Raw genomic sequence first — 19,640 nt, forward strand, 5'->3', positions numbered from 1 at the left:
AGACCAGTAATGCATGAAATGGAAGCCGTGAAATTAAAATGCTTGTTTCACAGATAGCTGAAGTTAAATCAGTGACTTGACGACATCATATAAGAAAACAGGAATACAACCATGATGACTCTTAATAGGAAATACAGCAGTGTTTCATCTTCATTCTTGCATAAAAAAGGAATCTGGCCCAAAACCACATATATTACACATTTCTAAGGTTTTTTTTAATGGATAAAAACAACAGACCTACCAAAATTTAGTAAGTTGCTATCTAGATAAAATTTGGTACTTTGCATGCTTCAGTGATCCAAGAAACACCTCCAGTATATTCTAAAATACACCAGTTTGTTATAATAATTGTCCATTGTGCTGGACTGTAGGTCTAAAAGGCAAAATCTTACCTGTATCATTGCCTGTGATTTGAATAACATACAATCTTATGTCAGTTCCACTATCAGGGGATGAAGTAGAAGGAGAGACCTCTTGAGGCTGTAAAGCCTCTGTGGCCTCCTTCACTTTGGGTGGCACAGTAGGTCGTGCAACTGCAGTAGCAGTTGATGATGTGAAATATTCATTATCAATTTCTGGTTCTGACATCTTTCCTGTCAGATCATCATCAGTAGTGGCTTTACTGGGAGAAATAGATTCATCAATTATGATGATGTCACTACTTGTTACTGCCTCGTCATCCTCAAGAATGATACGTGGTGACTTTGGGGTAACAAAAGGTTTGGATGCTGAAGTAGGCTGAATATTGTGTACAGCACTAATGGAAAATGCAGTTACATCACTGAGGATTGTCTTTTCTGTTGTACTTGCTGAAACTGTAACTGGTTTGATTTCTTCAGGTTCTTCTGATACTCCCGAGCCTTCCAGAGTTTGGCTTGGAGAAACTCCCAATGTCAGAAGAGTAACATTTTCTGCAGTAGACTGACCTGTCGGTACTGTATGAGGGGGCAACACAGATTCCCAACTCACTACACTGCTGTCCTCTTCTCTGACAGGGGTTCCTCTTCTTTCATCTGCTTTTGCTTGGGTACCTGCTGTTACAGACATTGCTTCAGTGATCTTTTCTTCTTGATCAGTAGCAGTTGCAGCTTTGGAAGTCACTGTGAGGTGCCCGGTCCCAGTGCTAGCTTCAACAGGTCCTAGAACTCTTCCATAATCTGTCAGCTTTACTGCAGGCACTGATACTTCTGTTGCTGGATATATCTCATCATAGGCTGAACCTGTCTCATCCTGTTTCTCTTGAACAGTTGATTGAGATGATTCAGATTCTGATGTTGTCTTTTGTTCATGTATTTGGACAGATGTCACAGGTAAGGTAGAATCTGTGGAGGTATCTGGTTCCATATCTTGACCTTTCGTGGAGAGTTTCTCTAGAAATACTTCGCTATCTTTTGCAGTTGTTTCTGTTGCTTCTGTATGAATGACACCATCAAAAGTGGTCTGATCAATAATTTGCATATCTCTAGTGATCCCACTTTCTACAGTAACTGGAACTACAGAAGTATCATGTTCTTTCTGGGCAACTGTAGTACCTATCTTTGTTACACCTGTAAATACAGATTCCTTTGTCCCTACAAAGCCAACTGAAGGTGTTCCTTCTATGTCTTGAAGAGTCGCCAGTGATTCCTCCTCCGTTACTGTTGCAATGCTTGTCTGGTCTTCCTCTGTCACTGTGTATTTTGAAACCTCCATCTCAGTAGTAGAGATGTCTTCATTAGCAGGTGTTGCTACTGATTTCTCAGTAGCCTCTCTTTGTTCAACTTCTGGAGTAGGAATGGACATTCTCAAAATATACCCTGATGTTTCATACCCTTCATGTTCAGTGACCTCCATGACTGTGGGCATAGCAGTTGCTAATTCAGTATCACTTGAGGACCTAAAAGGCTTTATTGTTGCACTGCCTTCATCCACTGATATTTTGGATACTGTGATCAGTTCCAAATCTGAAGAGCTGCTTGTGGGGAAGACTCTTGTAATATCTTTACTCTGATCAAAATCAGCTGATACAGCTTCTTCATCACCTTTTGTTTCCATTGGCTTAATACTTATCTTAATTTCATCTGTTATTTCTGAACCTGTTGCTCCTGGACGCCTTGTACGTTCCGTAATTTGCCCTGGAGAAGATATAGGCTCCATTCCAGATACACCATCTTCTGTATCTAACTCATTTATTCTCTTAATATGAGATGACTCTTTTGTTATATACTCTTGATCCTTTTCTGTCAGTAGCCATACACTGGAAACTGGAGGAGTGGGTGTGAACTTCTCGCTTGCAAAATGTCCCTCAGATTCTGCTGTAACAGAAGCAGGAAGGACTGTTGTGACATAAGGGATTGTAACTTCTATTGTTCGCACTTCTGGCTCTTTTGTTTTTTCCCGTTCCTCTGAAACGGCTGATCCTTCTGTTTGTTGAGATGAGTGGATGATGGATGTGACACCCTCTCCAAAGCTTTGTGGGGAAGCAGTACTTCCCGGGAGAGTGATAGCCTCAGATCCTGTCTGATTAACAGCTGATAAAGAAAAAGATACAGGTATTCCAGATGACATAGTAGGCTGCACATCTTTCAAGTCCTCTCTGCTTCCTTCAGCTGATGCTTCATTATCATCAAACAGAGTTGCGGAGGAACTAAATTTAACCGAGGGAGTTGACTCATCTGCTGTAGAAAATTGTCCGGTGGTTACCACATGCTCATCTGAGAATGTTTCTGATACAGCAGGAACATCTGATTCTGGGATGCTACTAGTAACCATGCCAGAAATTCTATCAGGCATATCAGTGTACATGCTTTTACTGCCCTCCCCCTCTGCAGTAAGATCATACTGATCAGTGAACAAAGCTTTGGGGATTACAACAGTTGTAAGTTTCTTGTCAGATTTTGCTTCCATTGATTTTTTTGTGGGTTCTTTTGTTGACTGGGTACCAAGATAGTTTTTCTCTTTTGTTAGTGAAACTGAAGTCCCTGTCCTGGGAAACCCTCTCCGTGAAGTTGGTACCAAGCTGTCTGTAGGTGTCATCATAGGACCCACTTCTATTTGTTCAGTCTGATCATCAGCATCATGCTTTTTTGAATCTCCTGTTTCAATATCTTCCCATGAACCAGCAGAACTCTTAGCTACAGTTGTGCTATCCTGAAAAATGACAGAGGTCAAGAAAGCGTCCTTAATGCTTTCAGACCTACCTTGTTCCTCAGGCAATTCTGCTTCAGAGTAAGTGTGCTCCAGTTCCAGAGCTGCAGATGTGCTCTCTGTTAAGCTAGGTGAAACATCATATTGAGTCCTTCCCAGTGTATCATAAGTGCTTATTTCACCATCTGTGACAGTCTGAGGTAGAACAGTGCTTAACTTAATGTTCTCAATAAGCACCTCCACTTCCCTTTCTTTCTCAGCCAGGCCAGTAGTTATTTCTGTATCTTCTTCAATCTCTAGGGTTGTTTTCCCCAAATCAGGGACCCTTGTTTTGGTGACAGCCACTTCAGTAACTGAAGCCTCAAAACCAGGAGGTTTAAGAGTAACTTTAGCAGATGACGGTTTCACACTGTCTGATGCAGTTTTCAGAGATGTACCCAGCTTAACAGTTGTAGACTCTGGTATGACTTTTTTACCTTAAAAAAAGAAGAAACAAACATGTTAAGGAATCATTTAGTAAGAGCACAAACAAATGTTATTTTAATTCAGTCTGAATGTTCCTAACAAAAACTAAACGCTACACTGAGAAAAAGCACAAAGGTCAAAAGCTTTAGACAGCTGTTTAGAAGACAGCAGAGTTTTGAATGACATTATAAAATACCACATTACAGTGCTGCAAAACATCCAACTTAGATGATTTTCAATTAGAGATAAAATGAGAACAGTAGCAGTATTCTTCATATTTATTATTTACATAATTACCCCTAGAAGTCCTAATACTATACATGTACCCATCAGATAGCTAAATACTGATCAGAGAATAAAAACATTTATTTCATGATGTCATGAATGAGCAGTACTGCAAATCTGTGGTTTTCTCCAACTCAAATGTATAGAGGGAGTGAAATACTAGTTTAGTTTATTTTCAGCACATAATTACAAATTGCAAAAAGGAGCACTCACAGGAGTGAGAGCATGCTTCAGCAACAGACACAAACATGCCATGAGAAAACACTGTATTACAGTGCCACAAGACTTGCTGCCATATATTTAAATTGCATTCAGAGAAATTTAGATTATGGGGAAATGTGGGAACAGTAAGCCCTAAGATCACAAACTTAGTACTATAATGATGTTGATCTTGGGAAAACACTTCAAAGGTATACATTTGAACCTCCTTCACCCACAAAAGTTTTTCTGTGGGAAGGTTGCACATGAAAAGACAATATTGAACACTGTAAACAAGGGGGTTACTAAGTAACTATCCTTGATCAACAAGAGATGCAAAGTAAAGCCTTTTCAGTATATCTAACTGCTATGGTCTAATGAACCTTGCTCCTTGCCCACTCTTTCTGCCAAAGATTTCCACCCTATATGGGAAGAAAATGTGTGCCAACAGCCATTCCACTGCAAAAGTCTGGTATCTGACTTCGAGTCAGTGATAAAGGTGAGTATGTGCTAAGAAACCAAGATCTACTCAGAAAAAGCCCAGAGTGAAAACACCTTCTCTCCCGCCAATTCTTCTACCTGGTCAGTAACCTGCAGAAGGGCAATAGGAACAGATAGGTGGAAGATGCTAACATCTTAAACCAGTGCTCTTAGTTGCTAAGTAACCGAGAGTCAAAAGCCTTATACAAAAATAAGTCAGGAGCAAAATATGGTCCTTTAAATCATACTAAGCATATGAAGAATACATTAAACAGGTTTTTAATCATCAGGACTAACTGCTCACCACACCAATACAACTGCATGTAGAGCTTATTTCAGAAGAAAATATTGCTAAACATCTAATTGGGCAAAGAAAACTATTTCTCAAACATGCAAGAAATGCAACAGTTAGTTACAATATTTTATGAGACAACCCCGAAGCCAAAAGCTCAGTATTATTGCCATGAGTTAATAAAAGAGATCAGAAAAACTCCATTCAGTGTAAAGTATGAATAACGGTCCAGAGAAAAAGTGAGTTCTGAAATTAGATCTTTACTGCCTGACATACAGGCATGAAGATGTTCTAGACGATGAAGCATTCTTTTATTGACTGGGGATTTAAGGAACACAGGGAAAATTTGAGTATGTAATAGTATGATCAAAGAAAAGGAAGAAAACAAGGGAAAATTTTAGAAAGACTTAACTGTAGCCCTATATTTGTGTAATGACATTTTATACTCAAGCATACCCAGCATGTATGCACAAATCAGTTATTTTCACACATCCTTGTCTAATTAGTTACCCCTTTGATATTTGTATATATGGATTCTGCATGCGTAAGTTAGGGTCACTCAAATATTTGTTTAGTTTTACACACCAAACTTTGAAAATGTCACCTTTGCAGGCAAGCTATTTGATTTTATCCTGAAGTACACAGAAGTGGCTTAACAGATGTTGGCTGTTTAGAATTTCTGGAAGAATGGGTAGACCTGCAGAGCAGGAAAATGGGGGAAAAGAATTGGTATTTCAGCCTCCTTGAACAGTGAGTGAAAGTGAAAAGGTAATTATGAGGGTACAAATATATGACATTGCTATGGTTAAAAGTAGTGGTGTTCTTTCCCAGCAGAAAATGGAATGGATTCTTTTCCCTACCATATGTTAATTTTTTTGTTTGTGGTTTTATAGAGAAGATTTAGCTATTTATATACTCCTTCTTGTGGGCTTATGCATTCAGTTGGGCAAGAAGGAGTAAACTTCTTAAGATCTCACAGAGGAAAGCACAGACTAAAACAAATTATTTTAAATTTTGGGGTGCTAAGACCTAAAACGGATGTTTATTACTCTTTACAATGCCTGTGTTATTTGAGTGTGAGACGGTGTTCATACAATTGAAAAATAATAGATTATTATGCTTGAAATTTTTTTTCATCCCCAAGTGCATGAGGGCGGCTTAAACCAATGAGTTTCACTTCACAGCTAGGGAGTTAAGAGCGCACACAAGTAAGTCAACGTTGTTCTACTGACTGGTAGTAACTTGTTATGTTGAGAGAACTGAAATAATTTCCAAGCATGTGACCATGTCCTACTCATTTTATTTCTACAAAAGAATTCACAGACTTGTCTTATGGCTCTTTTTTATGCAAAGTGGAAAGCAGACAGCATAGTCCTATATTATCCCTTCTAACCACAAAATGAGTTTCCTTAATGCAGACAGACTTTGTTTTGAAGAAAACATCAGTTACTCATTCAATGTCCAATTAACACATTTCAAGTGACAATGAAGATTACTGTTTGAAAGAATATCAGTATCTCATATTCTATAGTAAAGCTAGACAAAAATGAGGGCATAAGAGCAGATTTTAAAATTTGTGAAGAAAAAGCTAATTTTGTTTCATCACTGCTGGGTACTTGTGTATGCTTATTTACAATTGTTTAGGTAACTTCCCACTTTCAAAGAAAATGAAAGCCCCATTATCTCACTCATATCTGATAATTCCTTAATAAAATAAGTATCCGTTTATGAAGAAAACCACAGCAAATACCAAAGGTATTTGATGCAGCAAATGCTCATTTGCACACTGCTGTAAGAAAAGTATTTACTTTTAAAGAGTTTATCAACAAACAATCAAATTTTCTCATGTGCAAATCGACATGAGTCTAGTAATAGCCAAAGAGTTGTTCTGGCTAAAATCAACTTCCAGGACAACTACAACTGTGCTTGCCTAAATAGCAGATACAAGAGCCTTCATACACTTCATTTAAGTTTGCAAACTTTTTTGAATGAATCAAAAAAAGAGGTTTCTTCTTCATGGAGAAATCTATCAATTTTTTTTTTTCCTGTGGGAAAACAAAAATCCTTAATGCTTTTTTTAATAGGCTGAATGTCAGTTTTAACTGTCATCTTCTACACCCAGATGTTTTACATTACTATAGTCCTTGCAAAATGCATGCAATATGTTATCTCCTTTGTCCTTCTTCTGATGCAAGACATGAGGCAGATTTTCCTAATAAAATTCATCAATCTATTAGCAGCAAGAAAGCAAGTTATCTCACCAGCAGCCAGTTATATAGTCTTATATCAAAGACTATCTTGTATTTTTTTATTGATTCTTTTTATGTTATGAACAACCTGAATGAAGTTGCTTTCGAATGGAGTATGTGGTTTTGCAAAGATGATATATTGTTTCATGCTCTATTTATTTTATGTTTTCACTGTATAGTCTTTTTTCACCTTCTTTCCCACCATTGTTTAAATAGGGATTTAAAATAACAGAGAAATATTAAAACTTAATATTTTTTCCTAGGAAAGCACACTATACAACTTGAGAGTGAAGACTTTGAGGATATCAAATAAGGATTTTAATATGAACTGTGCTGTTTAATAATACTTTCAAGGTATCTAAATATACTTTTTTGGAGGAGAAAATAATTACTTGACAGCTTATATATATTAAATGTAATTGATATATATACATTTTCAGGATAAGCAATTCCACAAAATTTTTAATCACTTGTCTAACTTGAACCACTTGAACAGTTTCTTTTCACTCAGCAGCATTCCTTGTGTGCTTACATTCAGGTATATACTTAAGAAACTGGACAGATAGAGACCCTACAGTTAGAAAATGAATTATTCTGAGTCATTGCCAATACCAAAGACAACTAAAAATTGTCTTAAATCAGAGCAAAATCTGGAAATAGTGAATTCTTTCTGTGGATCATAACAGACAAAAGAAATTCTTCCAAAATATCAGTCAGTATAGGGAGAAAGAGTCAAAATTAATCATTCAGTACCTTCCAGCCCATTTTGAGCATGATGCCCATTTTGATTCCTAATTGTATTGTATCCTTTGTGGTGAAGGTGAGGCAGAGGAAGTATAACACACACACACACACACAAAAAAAATTATCTTTTAAAAGATAAAGGGAGACCAAGTGTGGGGGAAGAGACTCACTGCCAACCCTGGAACTGCTAGACACATCAGGAGCACTTTCCAGCATGGGAAGTCTGTCAGAGGGGACTCTAGGATTGCCTGTCACTGTGCAGGAGAGTGCAAGCTACTCCTTAAGGAACAGCAGGCATCTGCAACTCTGGTACGGGTAGTTTAAGGAAAAAACTGAACTGCCTCTTCAACCCCCTTATGGAAAAAAAGTTGTCAGGAAAGAAAGAGAAATATTTAAGTATTCACCTACACTAACAGGTTTGATCATTGGCTTAATTTTTATATATTGTGATCTGTTCATTACTGGTCTTTGCTTTATTAAGTCTGTTTTCTGTTCCTTCCCTGCCACGCACCCTGGCAGGGTGGACAGTCTTGAAAGTTCCTGTGTCTCTGAGAGTTATGCCAGTGGGAGCTTAAATTACTGCCAGAAACTCCCAAACTGGACAAGTGGAAAAGTAAAAACAGACCAGAAAAGAAATACTGGACCTCCAGGCTAAAAATTAAGCCAGAAACCTCTCATTATTACCTACTCATTCACTCAGCTCAGGAAGCAGCAAGGTGGACAGAGGATGTGGAGTTTTGTTCATAAATTACGAGGTGTGTGATGGCATAAGGAAAATTCAAATCCAGATACTCTACCTATAAGATTTTCCCTCTAACTCCACGCATATAGTCCCACTTATCCATACTGTGCTTTGATATCAAAACAAGAACCAAATGTAATGAGGGAAAAAAAAAAAACTAAATTCAGTATCCTTTGCCATTTACAAATGTGTGCAAAATCAGAGAAACTAAATGGGATTCTTAAAAATATATATTTAAAAAGCTAATGATCTGTGCTATGTGTAAGGAAAAGCTTAAAAAATGAAAGAAAGGTTATGCATCCTCTTCACACTATTGTCCAAAGTTCTTTTCTTCCAGCAAAGAAAACAGCCAAGGCAGCAGCTCTGTTAGTTCTGTGATCACAAATACTCTGCGTAAAACCACTTGCTGTTTCATAATGTCTTTAGTCAGATGGTTAAAAGGGGAAGAATATGTTATCTCCAGTTTTCCCCACATGTAAGTGCAGTTCTGTGAATACCTATCAACAAATGAACAACAGTAAAAGCATTATTCTTTCCACATTATTGAGAATAAAACTGCCAAAGAGGACAAGGAATAGGTGGGCTTCTTCAGTCAACTCTTTCTATAGAAATCTGTATCCCAGCACCAAATAGAAGTAGCAATCTCTGTTTCCTGACCAAGGAAACAGATGGAAGAATAAAGAGAGCCAAGAATGTCACTCAGGTCAGGAGCTGACGCCAAAAATTGTGCTGCTTTGCTCTCTCCACCTAATGTGGGAGGGGATGTACGTCCCATGAGCAGTACACAGTTCCCATAGTAGTGAGCAAACATATTAAAGAGGAAAAACAATTAATCTCTCCTGTACTTAAATACCTAAAGGGAAGATTGAAGCTTTATTTCTTCACTTCATTGCTCCTAATCCCCTCCTTATTTCCTGATCCTTTCAGAGATGTGAATGAATGAAAATGCCTTCAGCAGTGTCCTCTTCATTTGCATCTTTGCATCTTTCCCTCTTTCCACGTGCTTATGATCTTTACACTCAGGGACTGTTCTTCAGGAATCCAGCGTTGATTCACTCAGACGAAGGCAAGTTCACATTCCCTGTCAAGAGGTGTGTATTCTCCTGAAGCTATACTTCCTGAGGCACTGAAGAGTTTCTACAAATACACTTATCAGCTAGGTAAAGTTTAGAGGACGTGGTTCAGGTAATCGATGGATAAATCAGGTTATCTCTATTTATACTTCATACAGTATTCAAAATGTTAAGCTTTATTAATGTAACCACCACCTTCCTTTCCTTCTAAGGGCGAAGTATTTTGTTTAAGTCCTGCTCTAAGTTTGTGCCATATGGCACAGGATTGGCTGAAGAGGATTCAGATCTTCTTGTTCATTTTCAGCATGGTCTGAACGACTTCTCAAAATTCCTTCACAATATGACTGAGGTAGTGTGAGACAAGAAACATGCTGGAAGCTGTTATCATGCACATCCTTTGTAATGTTTGCCTCTTGCTATAAAGCCAGTAGAGAGCTTTAGGGATTTATTCAACCTGCACCTTGTCCAGGATACTACTGGAGATCTTTGCAGGTATGTAGGTCTTGCTAAACTGCATTTCTGAGAGAAGCACAGAGATCTATCTTCTTAGCAAAATAATAAAATCCAGAGAATTGTTACATGAAGGTAGCTCCTCAGTAAAGCTGTTTAAGCCTTCACCTTCACACAGGAGAAAGGAAGCATGAGCAGAGCTAACAGCCTGTGGTCAGTCGTATGACCCTGAGATGCTTCCTTGCTCTTAAGGTATGTTGCCCATTCTGATACTGCACTGAGCTGACAAAATGGTGAAATACATTGGCTTTGTTATGTCCAGCAGTCTATTGTGTTTCTTCTAAGTTAAACTTCCTTTGTTGTTTTCCTTAAGACTGTTTGCTTTACAATTTTGCTTCCTGGGTTTTGTCATGTCTGATGTTTTCAGTATTCTGTGGTCATTCCAAAATTGATCAAAAATCCACAGATCTGCCCAAAATACAGTCAGACCAACATCAGGCTGGAAATATTTCTCTCCTCCAGGAAGTGGCTGGGACATGTAGCATCCGAGCATGGGATGGTTGCTGTGGAGAAGACAGAACTGCCTAGTTATCCAAAGTTTTCCGAACTAAGTCCATGCAGCAAAAGGGAAGACAACATTCTCTCTGACAACTTTTGAGCTATGTCTAAAACTCATATCCTTTCTGTTACAAGACAAGTGAAGCACAATCAATGGTTTCTAGGCAGTAGCCTGTAGCCATGGTGGCTGATGCTGTAGGACCTCCCAAAGGTTCTTTTTCCCCACTCCAAAGTCCTCCACAGAAGAACAGTGCTTGCAAGCTGCCTTACACTACATGCATACAGACATGCTGAAACACTCTTACTCAAACTGACAATACTGTCAGAAACGGAGGGTTTGGGTTGGTGGGGTTTTGAGGGGGCAGGGAAGAGATTTGCACAGAGACACCTATTTTTCATTTTGATCATCTAACAAAGGTCTGTCCTGTTACATACTATGAAAACTGTTGCTTCCTGTGTTTCTTCTACGAAAACTATGCTCTGATTCTGAGCTTTAGACAGACAAAGCATCAGACAAGCAGGCCCTCAGTCACAAGCAGAGGATGACTTGAAGTCACCCTTGATGTGGCTATGTTGAAACAATCAAAACAATGCAGACTTCATTCAGGGAATGAACACATGGGACAACACATCTCAGAACTGGCATTTTCCAATTTTCAGCTAAAATGAAATCATAAATCCAAACCAAAATGGCAAAATCAAAAAGAAACAACAAAGCTGCATGAAACAGAAAGTTAAAATGAAAAAGCAGATCTGAAACAAAATGGTCAATCCAGAAAGAAATGAAGACAAAATGGTCAAAATGTGTTTTGAGTCAGGCAAAAAATGTTTTGCTGAAAGGCTTGCCAAAATCAATACAGGTCCATAAAAGTAATCAGCTTTAGGTATTCAGTGTTTCTCAGCAAAGCATGGATTTATTTTTCAAAAATTCAACTACCTCTAGTTCACCAAGTTCACTTTTGTTACAGGTATTTAAAACAAAAAATTTATGCATTTTGATTAGTGCATTTCTGTAGTGTAATTTATTCTAGAGATGCTACAGTATAAAATGCCTAATCCAAAGCCTCTTGAAGTCAGTGGAAAGATTCCCACAAACTTCAGTGTATCAAATATTGAGAGACAGAGAGGGAGAGAGCAAGAGAGAATAAAAATAAATAAATAAATGAATAAATAAACACCATATCTCTATGCAGTGACTAGCCATTAAACAGGTACTCATTAAAAGTGAAAGAGCTTTTGCTGAAACAATATGTTATTCAGCTACAAACAAACATCAGTTTTCAGCAACTGTTCTTCTACAATTCTTTTTAAATATTTTTTTTTATTGAAGAAAACTCCTATATGTTAACACTTCAGATACTTTTCTTCTGATGATGGCTGTCAAGGAGTCTCAAGTGCTTAATCATGTGCCTAACCTGAAATTTTTTCAAGCCTCATCAGGTACATCATTAAGTACATCTTAGAAAAAAAAAGGAGAACTAAAGAGTCTCTACAAGGAGGAAGTTTTGGAGGGATAAGATAAAAATATGACTAATGTTTTAGAAACTCAGAGCCATGTGGTTTCTGTAGAGTAAAAATATTTGGGATCAAGTAATGAAGGTCTTTTATTTTTTTAACAAAATTTTATATTTTAAATCACAAATTATTAGTCTAAACCTCTTTTACTTTCCACAGGTCAAGATACTTTGTAAAACGTGATTTTGTAACCAGAATAAAGTTGAAGTTAAAATCCCGAACTCAACTGCACTACAGTTAAATATTGTGCAGGTTGGTTATGTTATTGAAATTAATGCTTACTGCTTGTAACAAACTTACTGTTTGGGTTACTTTTTAATGTATTTGAATCTATATAATTCATTTTATAAAATCATTCAATTTTTCAAAATRTAGTTTAAAGTTTCTTCTAACTTAACCACAATTTAAAATTAATATATTGAGATTTTCCATCAATGAGACTTTTAATCACAAAATAGAAGTGAAGACTGTAAGCTGGATTGAAGAAAGAGATATCACCTTTGTAAATATAAGACCTGTTTTTGTAATGATTAAAGCAGATGTCTGCTTTGACACAGTTCTATTGCTTCAGAGTATGAGAAAATTCTACAGTTACCCTCACCCTTTCTGCGGCTGAGAGGCGTTTGTTCTGGTGGACTTACTGAGAGAGTATAAAATTACTCAACATGAGTAAAAGTGGCAGATACAGATCCTTAATCATTGCCATTTCACTTCAGACTAAAGGCACAGCAAGCGGCCATATCACTCTCAAAGCTGAGTTAATGGGAACTTCACTAGCTTTCACGCAGGAGGCAGGGGAAACTTTACTGGGAAACAGTAAAAATGTGACATCACTGTTTTCAACTGTATGAAACATCTGTTCTGCAGACCTTCAGCACTGGTGCTACCTAGATAGCCAGCCTGATCTTGCCTTGGTCACAGAGGAACTCTGTGTTTTTTCCTTTAGCAGACCTTGATCCCATAAATGAATGTAATGATCTCCCTTTTCTATTCTTTTTTAGCAACAGAAAAGCTCTCTGTTTGACTGGGTATTCAAGCTAGGAGGAAAATTTAACAATGTAGTACGAGATACCTAGTGAGGATACTAAGAGCTATCAGCATTGTATTGGAGTTCTGTATAAAGAATCAAGGTCTTTGGGAGGACTGTTTTGCTGTCTGGCACTGTGTATAAGGGGCTTCTTAACAAGGTTCATGTAGAGTAAAAGCAGTCTGGGCTTAGGGATAGCAGACTTTCATGTGATACATTCCTGCACTGAAACTTTGAAACAGATTTGACCGGGATGTTTCAGAAGAAACTTCCAGACCAAAGACTGTTTGGAACAAGAACTTATATTCAACTTTTTTGCTATACTATAGAGCAATTTTTTTTCTTTCTCTCTCCTTCTCTGCCCCAGAAAAGGGACTGGATCCGACAGGGGAGAGTGACTCAATCTACAGTCGCTGCATTTTGAGATGTGTAAGACCAAGATGCTAGACAGTGAGTCTCATTACTCACCACTTGTATAAATCTTTTACCAAAGTAAATGAAGAGTTACAGCTGGTTCCTGTGAGATCCTGAGCACCTTTTTAGAGGGAGAGAGCACGCTTTCAATAACTTCTGAAATATGTGGTGCAGGAGGACCCTGAAGGAGGGTACATGGCTCAAAGCGTCACACTGCTGTGTTTCCATACACTAAAAGAGCTGTATTTGGCAAAATCTGAGTCATCTAACTAGCAGCTTTTAAGTAATTCTAATGTAATATTGACTGCAATTAAAAGGGCTAGCAAGCCATCTGCCTAACAAAATATGTTAGTTTTGTTTAATCTTTTTTTTTTCCTTGTAAAAGGATCCAGAATAATAGACTGTCTACTTTTTGGGTTGCAAACAGATGAAGTGTTTACTCTCTACGTATCAAGGACAAGACTTTGCAGAAAGAGCACTTAGAAAAAAAGGCACCAACCCAATTCTTATGAGTGATGATTTTAGGACACATGGTATTTCACTAAAATTTGTTAAGTAAAACTTCCTGAAAGAACAGTCAAAATGAACATTTTATTTGAAATGGGTGAATTCACTCACACAAATGGGTTGGAAAGCTGAAATTTGTTCTAAGTAAAGACTAGATTACAGGCAAATTTGCAGTCCCTGCTTCAGTCTTTTGGAGAGACTGATGAATTTCATCCCCATTAGAGTCAATTTTATATATCACACTTAAAAAAATTCATAATCAATTGAGGGAAGGGACAGAAGGAGCAATATGACAAAATAGTACTATGCAGACTAAAGCACACACTCCTGAACTTAACTAGTCCTTACTCCTGTACGCAGTTGCCTTGAAGTCCATTAGGACTGCTTCCACGTGCAGTTTTGCAAGATCTTACCCACAAACAACAAAGGAAAAAACTCCTATTTCAAAATATTGCAGATAAGAGTGTGTGAGAACATGGGGCACCTCCACCTCCCACTGACACGCTTTTGAAGTGAGAGCAGCCAGACTGTAACATTACACCAGGTGCCAGGATTTGCTTTCAGCAGCAAAGACTGCCTATAAAGGAGCATCCAGTGCCTGAGCTGAAAAGATCTGTAGCTACAGCTGGCTCATCATTCACAAAAATGGGGACAGTACAGGTTGCACATTACAAGCAGCTGTGACTTACAGTCACAGGACAAAGTCCAAGAAAACTAGATAAAGACCAAGTCCTGAACTTTATCTCAACACAAGTAGCCTTTACTCCTTACTGTCAATGGTACTACTTGCAACCACAGGAACTTCACTGATCAGAAAGGCCTACAAGGACATCGTAGAGCAGTCCAACCTCTCTATACTGCTGAAGAGGCTGCAAGTTTCAGGAAAGGAGGATGTTCAGCTGGGGAGAAGTGCTCTAATCTCTTAGATGTGACTCACCTTCCAGCTAGTATCATAGTGTCCTCTTGCACCAAGAACACTCCTGTGACAGAGGAGATCTTAAAGGATAGATATAAGGTGGTGGAAGCCTCTATTAGCAGACACACAGATAGCTGAGTTTGTGATGTTTGAGAGGTCTGCACAGCAATTTGCATGCTAGACATCATGAGATGCATGGATAGGCTATCTAGAGGTGTATGGGAACAGCAAATAGTCATCACACACACAAATATAGGAGGGATGTTCTGGAGGCTGCTAGGTAGATGAGTCCAGGACCTCCATGGTGGTGGTCTCTGAGACTGCCAGTTTCAGGGAGGCCTAAGAGGCAGGCAGGGATGTGGTGTAATGCACAGATGAGGTGACAGTATAGCGAGAAGGAACGTAGGTATGTTAGAAGCTAGGGAACCTTTGGGGACGAAAGGAACCTGTACAATAAGGATAGGCTGCATGATAATCTTAGCAGAGCCAGGCTGCTGTCACTGAAGATGTAAAAGGTTGCAGAGGAGTATTTAAACTCAAAGCCAGAGGAAAACTGACAGGCATAGAAGAGAATCTGGTTTAGACTGATGCAATCTACCAGGCAGACGTAGAAAGTGCTCAGTGTGCCTGTGAAAATACCAGGAGGGAAACAAGCAGCACAGTTGCAGTAAGAAAAGCAATTTAGACCATCCACCGTGCGCACATGAAATATCAAGTGACAGATTGAGAGCAGAAATTAAAACTGTTTTAGAAACCAAAAAAAAAAAGATGGGGAAAAATGCCTGGAATCAAATGACAGCCCCAAAATAACAGTCATCTGGGAGACCTGGAAATGGCCAGGCCTGTGTGCAGTCTGTAAACAGTCTCTCTTATTGCCATCATTGGAAATAGAGCATCAGGCTAGATGAGTCATTCATTTGATCCAGTATTTCTTCTGTTCCTATGTTAATTGACATCAACAGAAGATACTAAGGTGCAATCAGCCAGGCACTGAATTACCTACTGTTCCACAGCCCCAGGTGTGGTCTGTCACTCTGCTTAAATACAACAGCCTAGGCTGAAATCTTACCTTAAAATTTTGCTGTCTTTATTTGTCAATGTTTTTAAAGACTTTTTTTTTATGTTTGGCTTTTCTCCTTTTTTTGTAAAGCCATGTGATAAAAGAATTTTTTTTTAAAACTCATGTGCTCCACAAAAACTGAAACAAAGCATATATTAAAGTAAACACTTTTCAGGGTTAGAATTCATGAGCATACTGAAAATTATAACTAAAAAAAGCTTACGTTCATAGCAGTAGGCATCAAACTTGCTATCTGGGTAAGGAAAGCCTGTTTGGTTCTCATAGCGATACAGGGTTCTCACCCCAAGTAAACCTCCTCCACACTGGGGCCTAGCCACAGATGCAGGATAACGAACACTTCCGTCAGCCAGCCAACCATAGTCACACTGGTCAAAGCCGTTCCTCCAGGCAACATACAGGTTCCCAACAGATGCAAGAACGCCATCTCTTTTTTGACATAATTCTTTTGCTTCTTCAAAGGTTAGCTTCTCAGGAACTGAAACATGAACCACTTCATCTAGGGGAAGAAAACACAGAAAATTAAGACAGAGTATCATGTTCTATTATCAAGTCAATCTAGCTTCCCTCTTCCTGTCAAAGTCCCCTAAGTTTCCCCTAAGTCACTAGCTGCTCAAAAGCAGCTTCTAATGTCATATTTCCATTGGTTTTGCTCTTGCCCCAAGGGGGCAAACAAATGACAGAAAGCACTTGACATGACGTGTGCACCAAACTCATAACTCCAGCTGAAAAAGATGAATGAGCTAGACAGCCCCTAATTTAGTTTAGCTTCCATGGAATAATAATTTGCAAATACTACCCTTCTACTTGGACACTGAATCAAAATAAACAGCACATCAAATATCTTCCAATAGCACATCTTCCAAGTTAAATCACCATTACGCAGTTGATTTAGTTGGCCCATTTACTCATCAAAATATCAGAAACAAAATCAAGGTTCTAATGTTCACGTCCTGAGAATGAAGTAGCAAAGTGACTCCTTTCCAGTTTTTGCTTAGGCTTCAGATAGAACTGATGAAACTTAAAATCCAGATGTTCAATTGAAGAAAACAGCGTAAATTCAAAATATTTGTTATGAGATGTTCTCTTCCCCCACCCAATCTACTGCAGATCAGAACACAATGGTTACTGTTGCTTGTAGGGCTGCTAATTCACATTGGGCATGCAATCTGTCTCGCCTCTGTAGTTTTCTCAAGACAAATTAGCAAAAGGCAGACAGAGAGACTACATCACCCCAAGCAGTTTCATTCACATTACACTTGTTTCGGGCTTGAAAGGAATGCAAGCGTGAAAGAAGGCAATGTGCCAATTTTCTTTTTCCTCCTAGGTAGAAATTCTGATTTGTTATTACAGCTGTAATATCAATTCCATAGTGTAAGTTTCTTTATACATGTTGCAGGGTGTTTCTAACATAGAGGTAAAGTATTGTAGCTGTTGAGGGACAGAGCATGTCCAGTGGGCACACTTTAAGATAAGGAGAGTGAACAATCATTCACCTTTAAAAGTACTAAAATGTTTTATTCAACTCTTCAGAGCACACAGATAATACACTTTTTATTACACATTTCTGTGGGGGACAGCCTCCTCTTCATCAGGGGCAGATCTAGTACCATGGCCAATACAGAACAATAGACAGTTACCCACAACACTGTCCCAATGGTAGTATTGTGAATCAATGGAGCAAGGACAGACCTCTGTAGAGCAGCCCGCCCTGTTCCAAGGACTCTTCAATTATCCCCTCATGTAGCAGCTTTGATGTGTATGAAAATTAGTAGTTAAAATGACTGTGATTAGAAGGGAGGTTATAAGTCTGGTTAGACAAGAAAGTGAGAAAAGTAAGAAAACCAACGTATTTTAATGGTTTTCTTTTAACAAATATAATGCACCAAAAAGTAAATTGTGTCAAACGAACCCACAACATCCTTTCTGGGAAAAGCTTACTGAAAAGACAGGAAAATGGGTAAACAAAGTAAGATTAATAGCAATGCAATTTTTCCATCAACTAATCTGGATCACTGTGTGTAAGAAGCCAACTGCCTCCAAATGGAGCTTCTGCATAGCATCATTAAAGTTAGGGGCATTCATTCCTCCAAGCTGATATCTGCACTGTTAAAGCAAGGAAACTTAGTGAACACTTATGTCTTGCTACAAAACTTCAAAACACAGGGTTCAAACTGTACTTATATAAGGGAGGCCACTTTGCTGAAAACTTACCCGTTCAAGTTGCACAAGAGCATTTTTATACGGAAGTCTGCCTTGAATTTTGCCTTGGAATAAGCTTGTATATGCAGCACTGATAACAATATACATTTAGAAGGTGGGTGGCATATCCTTCTCTGTGCTAAATCTATCCTGCAGACCCAAGACCTACTTATTTGGTTCACCTTTAAGGTCAGCTGCTGTCGTATAGATACCATCTTTGTCTAAAGTGTGTTTTACCAGAAAAAACAAAATCATAAAAAGAAAAAGCATGTGTTTAAGAAAAAATGCAGGCTAACCAGAACACTCCAGCAAGTGTAGTCCAAACTTGCATTCTTTGCCACCTATTTGACATATTAAAGAATTTTTTAGAATAAATGCACGGAGAATGTGAAAAGGTGCCAGAGCATCCAACAAAATACTTTTATTGTCATTCCATTGTACACTGAGTATAGAGTCATGTATTTTAGGAATGATAACAGCAAAATAAAAAGTAAAACTATGTTAAAACATGGCGGTTCACAGTTGCTCCAGTCAAGGAGTGTTTTGCTATGATTCTAGAACTCCTATGTAAAAACAACCCAGCAGAGTGCAAAAGTCAAATTCCAAAGAGTGGTCATTTATGCTAGGAGATATGATTTTGCAAATGGTCTGTCCAGTTTGAAAAGAAACTAAGATTCTGTGTGTTTGAATGTACACTTGATGTGCCTAATAACTGTTGGGATGGTATGTAAGAAACAAAGCAAAAGTTTAACAAAGGCTTTGCTATATAAACCTGAAAACATTTAAAAGTTGTCCTGCAATTTTCCAAAATCACATTTAAAAAAAAATGAGAAAGAGAAAGGTGATTTTTTTGTTGTTGAGTACTTAGGAAAAAAACAGCACTCAAGACAATTCAAGGACAGGATAGCATCAATCTGATTTACAGCAGCCTTAAGATATGTGATAAGAGACTTTGTACAATCTTTCCTGCACTTTTCACCTGGAGCAAACTGTGGGCAGATCACACAGAGGACTTATCGCTTCAGGAATATGCTGGCTAACACTGCACACCGACAGTGAATCATGACCTACTGCTCGTGTACAGAAAGTGCTTGTGTGCATCACTTTGGAACAGCAGGGATGTAAATGGCCCTGTATTTCCTAAAGGCAGTCCTATAATAATGCACCCTTGCAGAAGTCCCCTATGCATATGCACAGAGGACATTCTGCAATACACATCACCTCTCTGATGTGACTAATGCTAAGGCACTTGCTAGCCACGAGTCTCTGGTCAGAAAGAGATAGCTACCAAATTATTGATGTTTATAGATTCTGGGTGC

The 19,640-nt window shown here is 38.4% G+C and overlaps 1 protein-coding gene across 1 annotated transcript in view; it reads right to left on the reverse strand.

Annotated features, from left to right (window-relative positions):
* The window catches only part of VCAN (versican), a 105,016-nt gene that overhangs the window by 54,320 nt on the left and 31,056 nt on the right, over window positions 1-19,640 (reverse strand). The window contains exon 5 of the mRNA XM_026087164.1: window positions 16,325-16,618. Coding sequence (XP_025942949.1) covers window positions 16,325-16,618 — 294 coding nt within the window. The remainder of the gene's footprint in view (window positions 1-16,324; window positions 16,619-19,640) is intronic.

This window comes from Apteryx rowi, unplaced genomic scaffold, assembly GCF_003343035.1.
Source record: "Apteryx rowi isolate R43461 unplaced genomic scaffold, aptRow1 scaffold_707, whole genome shotgun sequence".
Taxonomy (NCBI): Eukaryota; Metazoa; Chordata; class Aves; order Apterygiformes; family Apterygidae; genus Apteryx; species Apteryx rowi.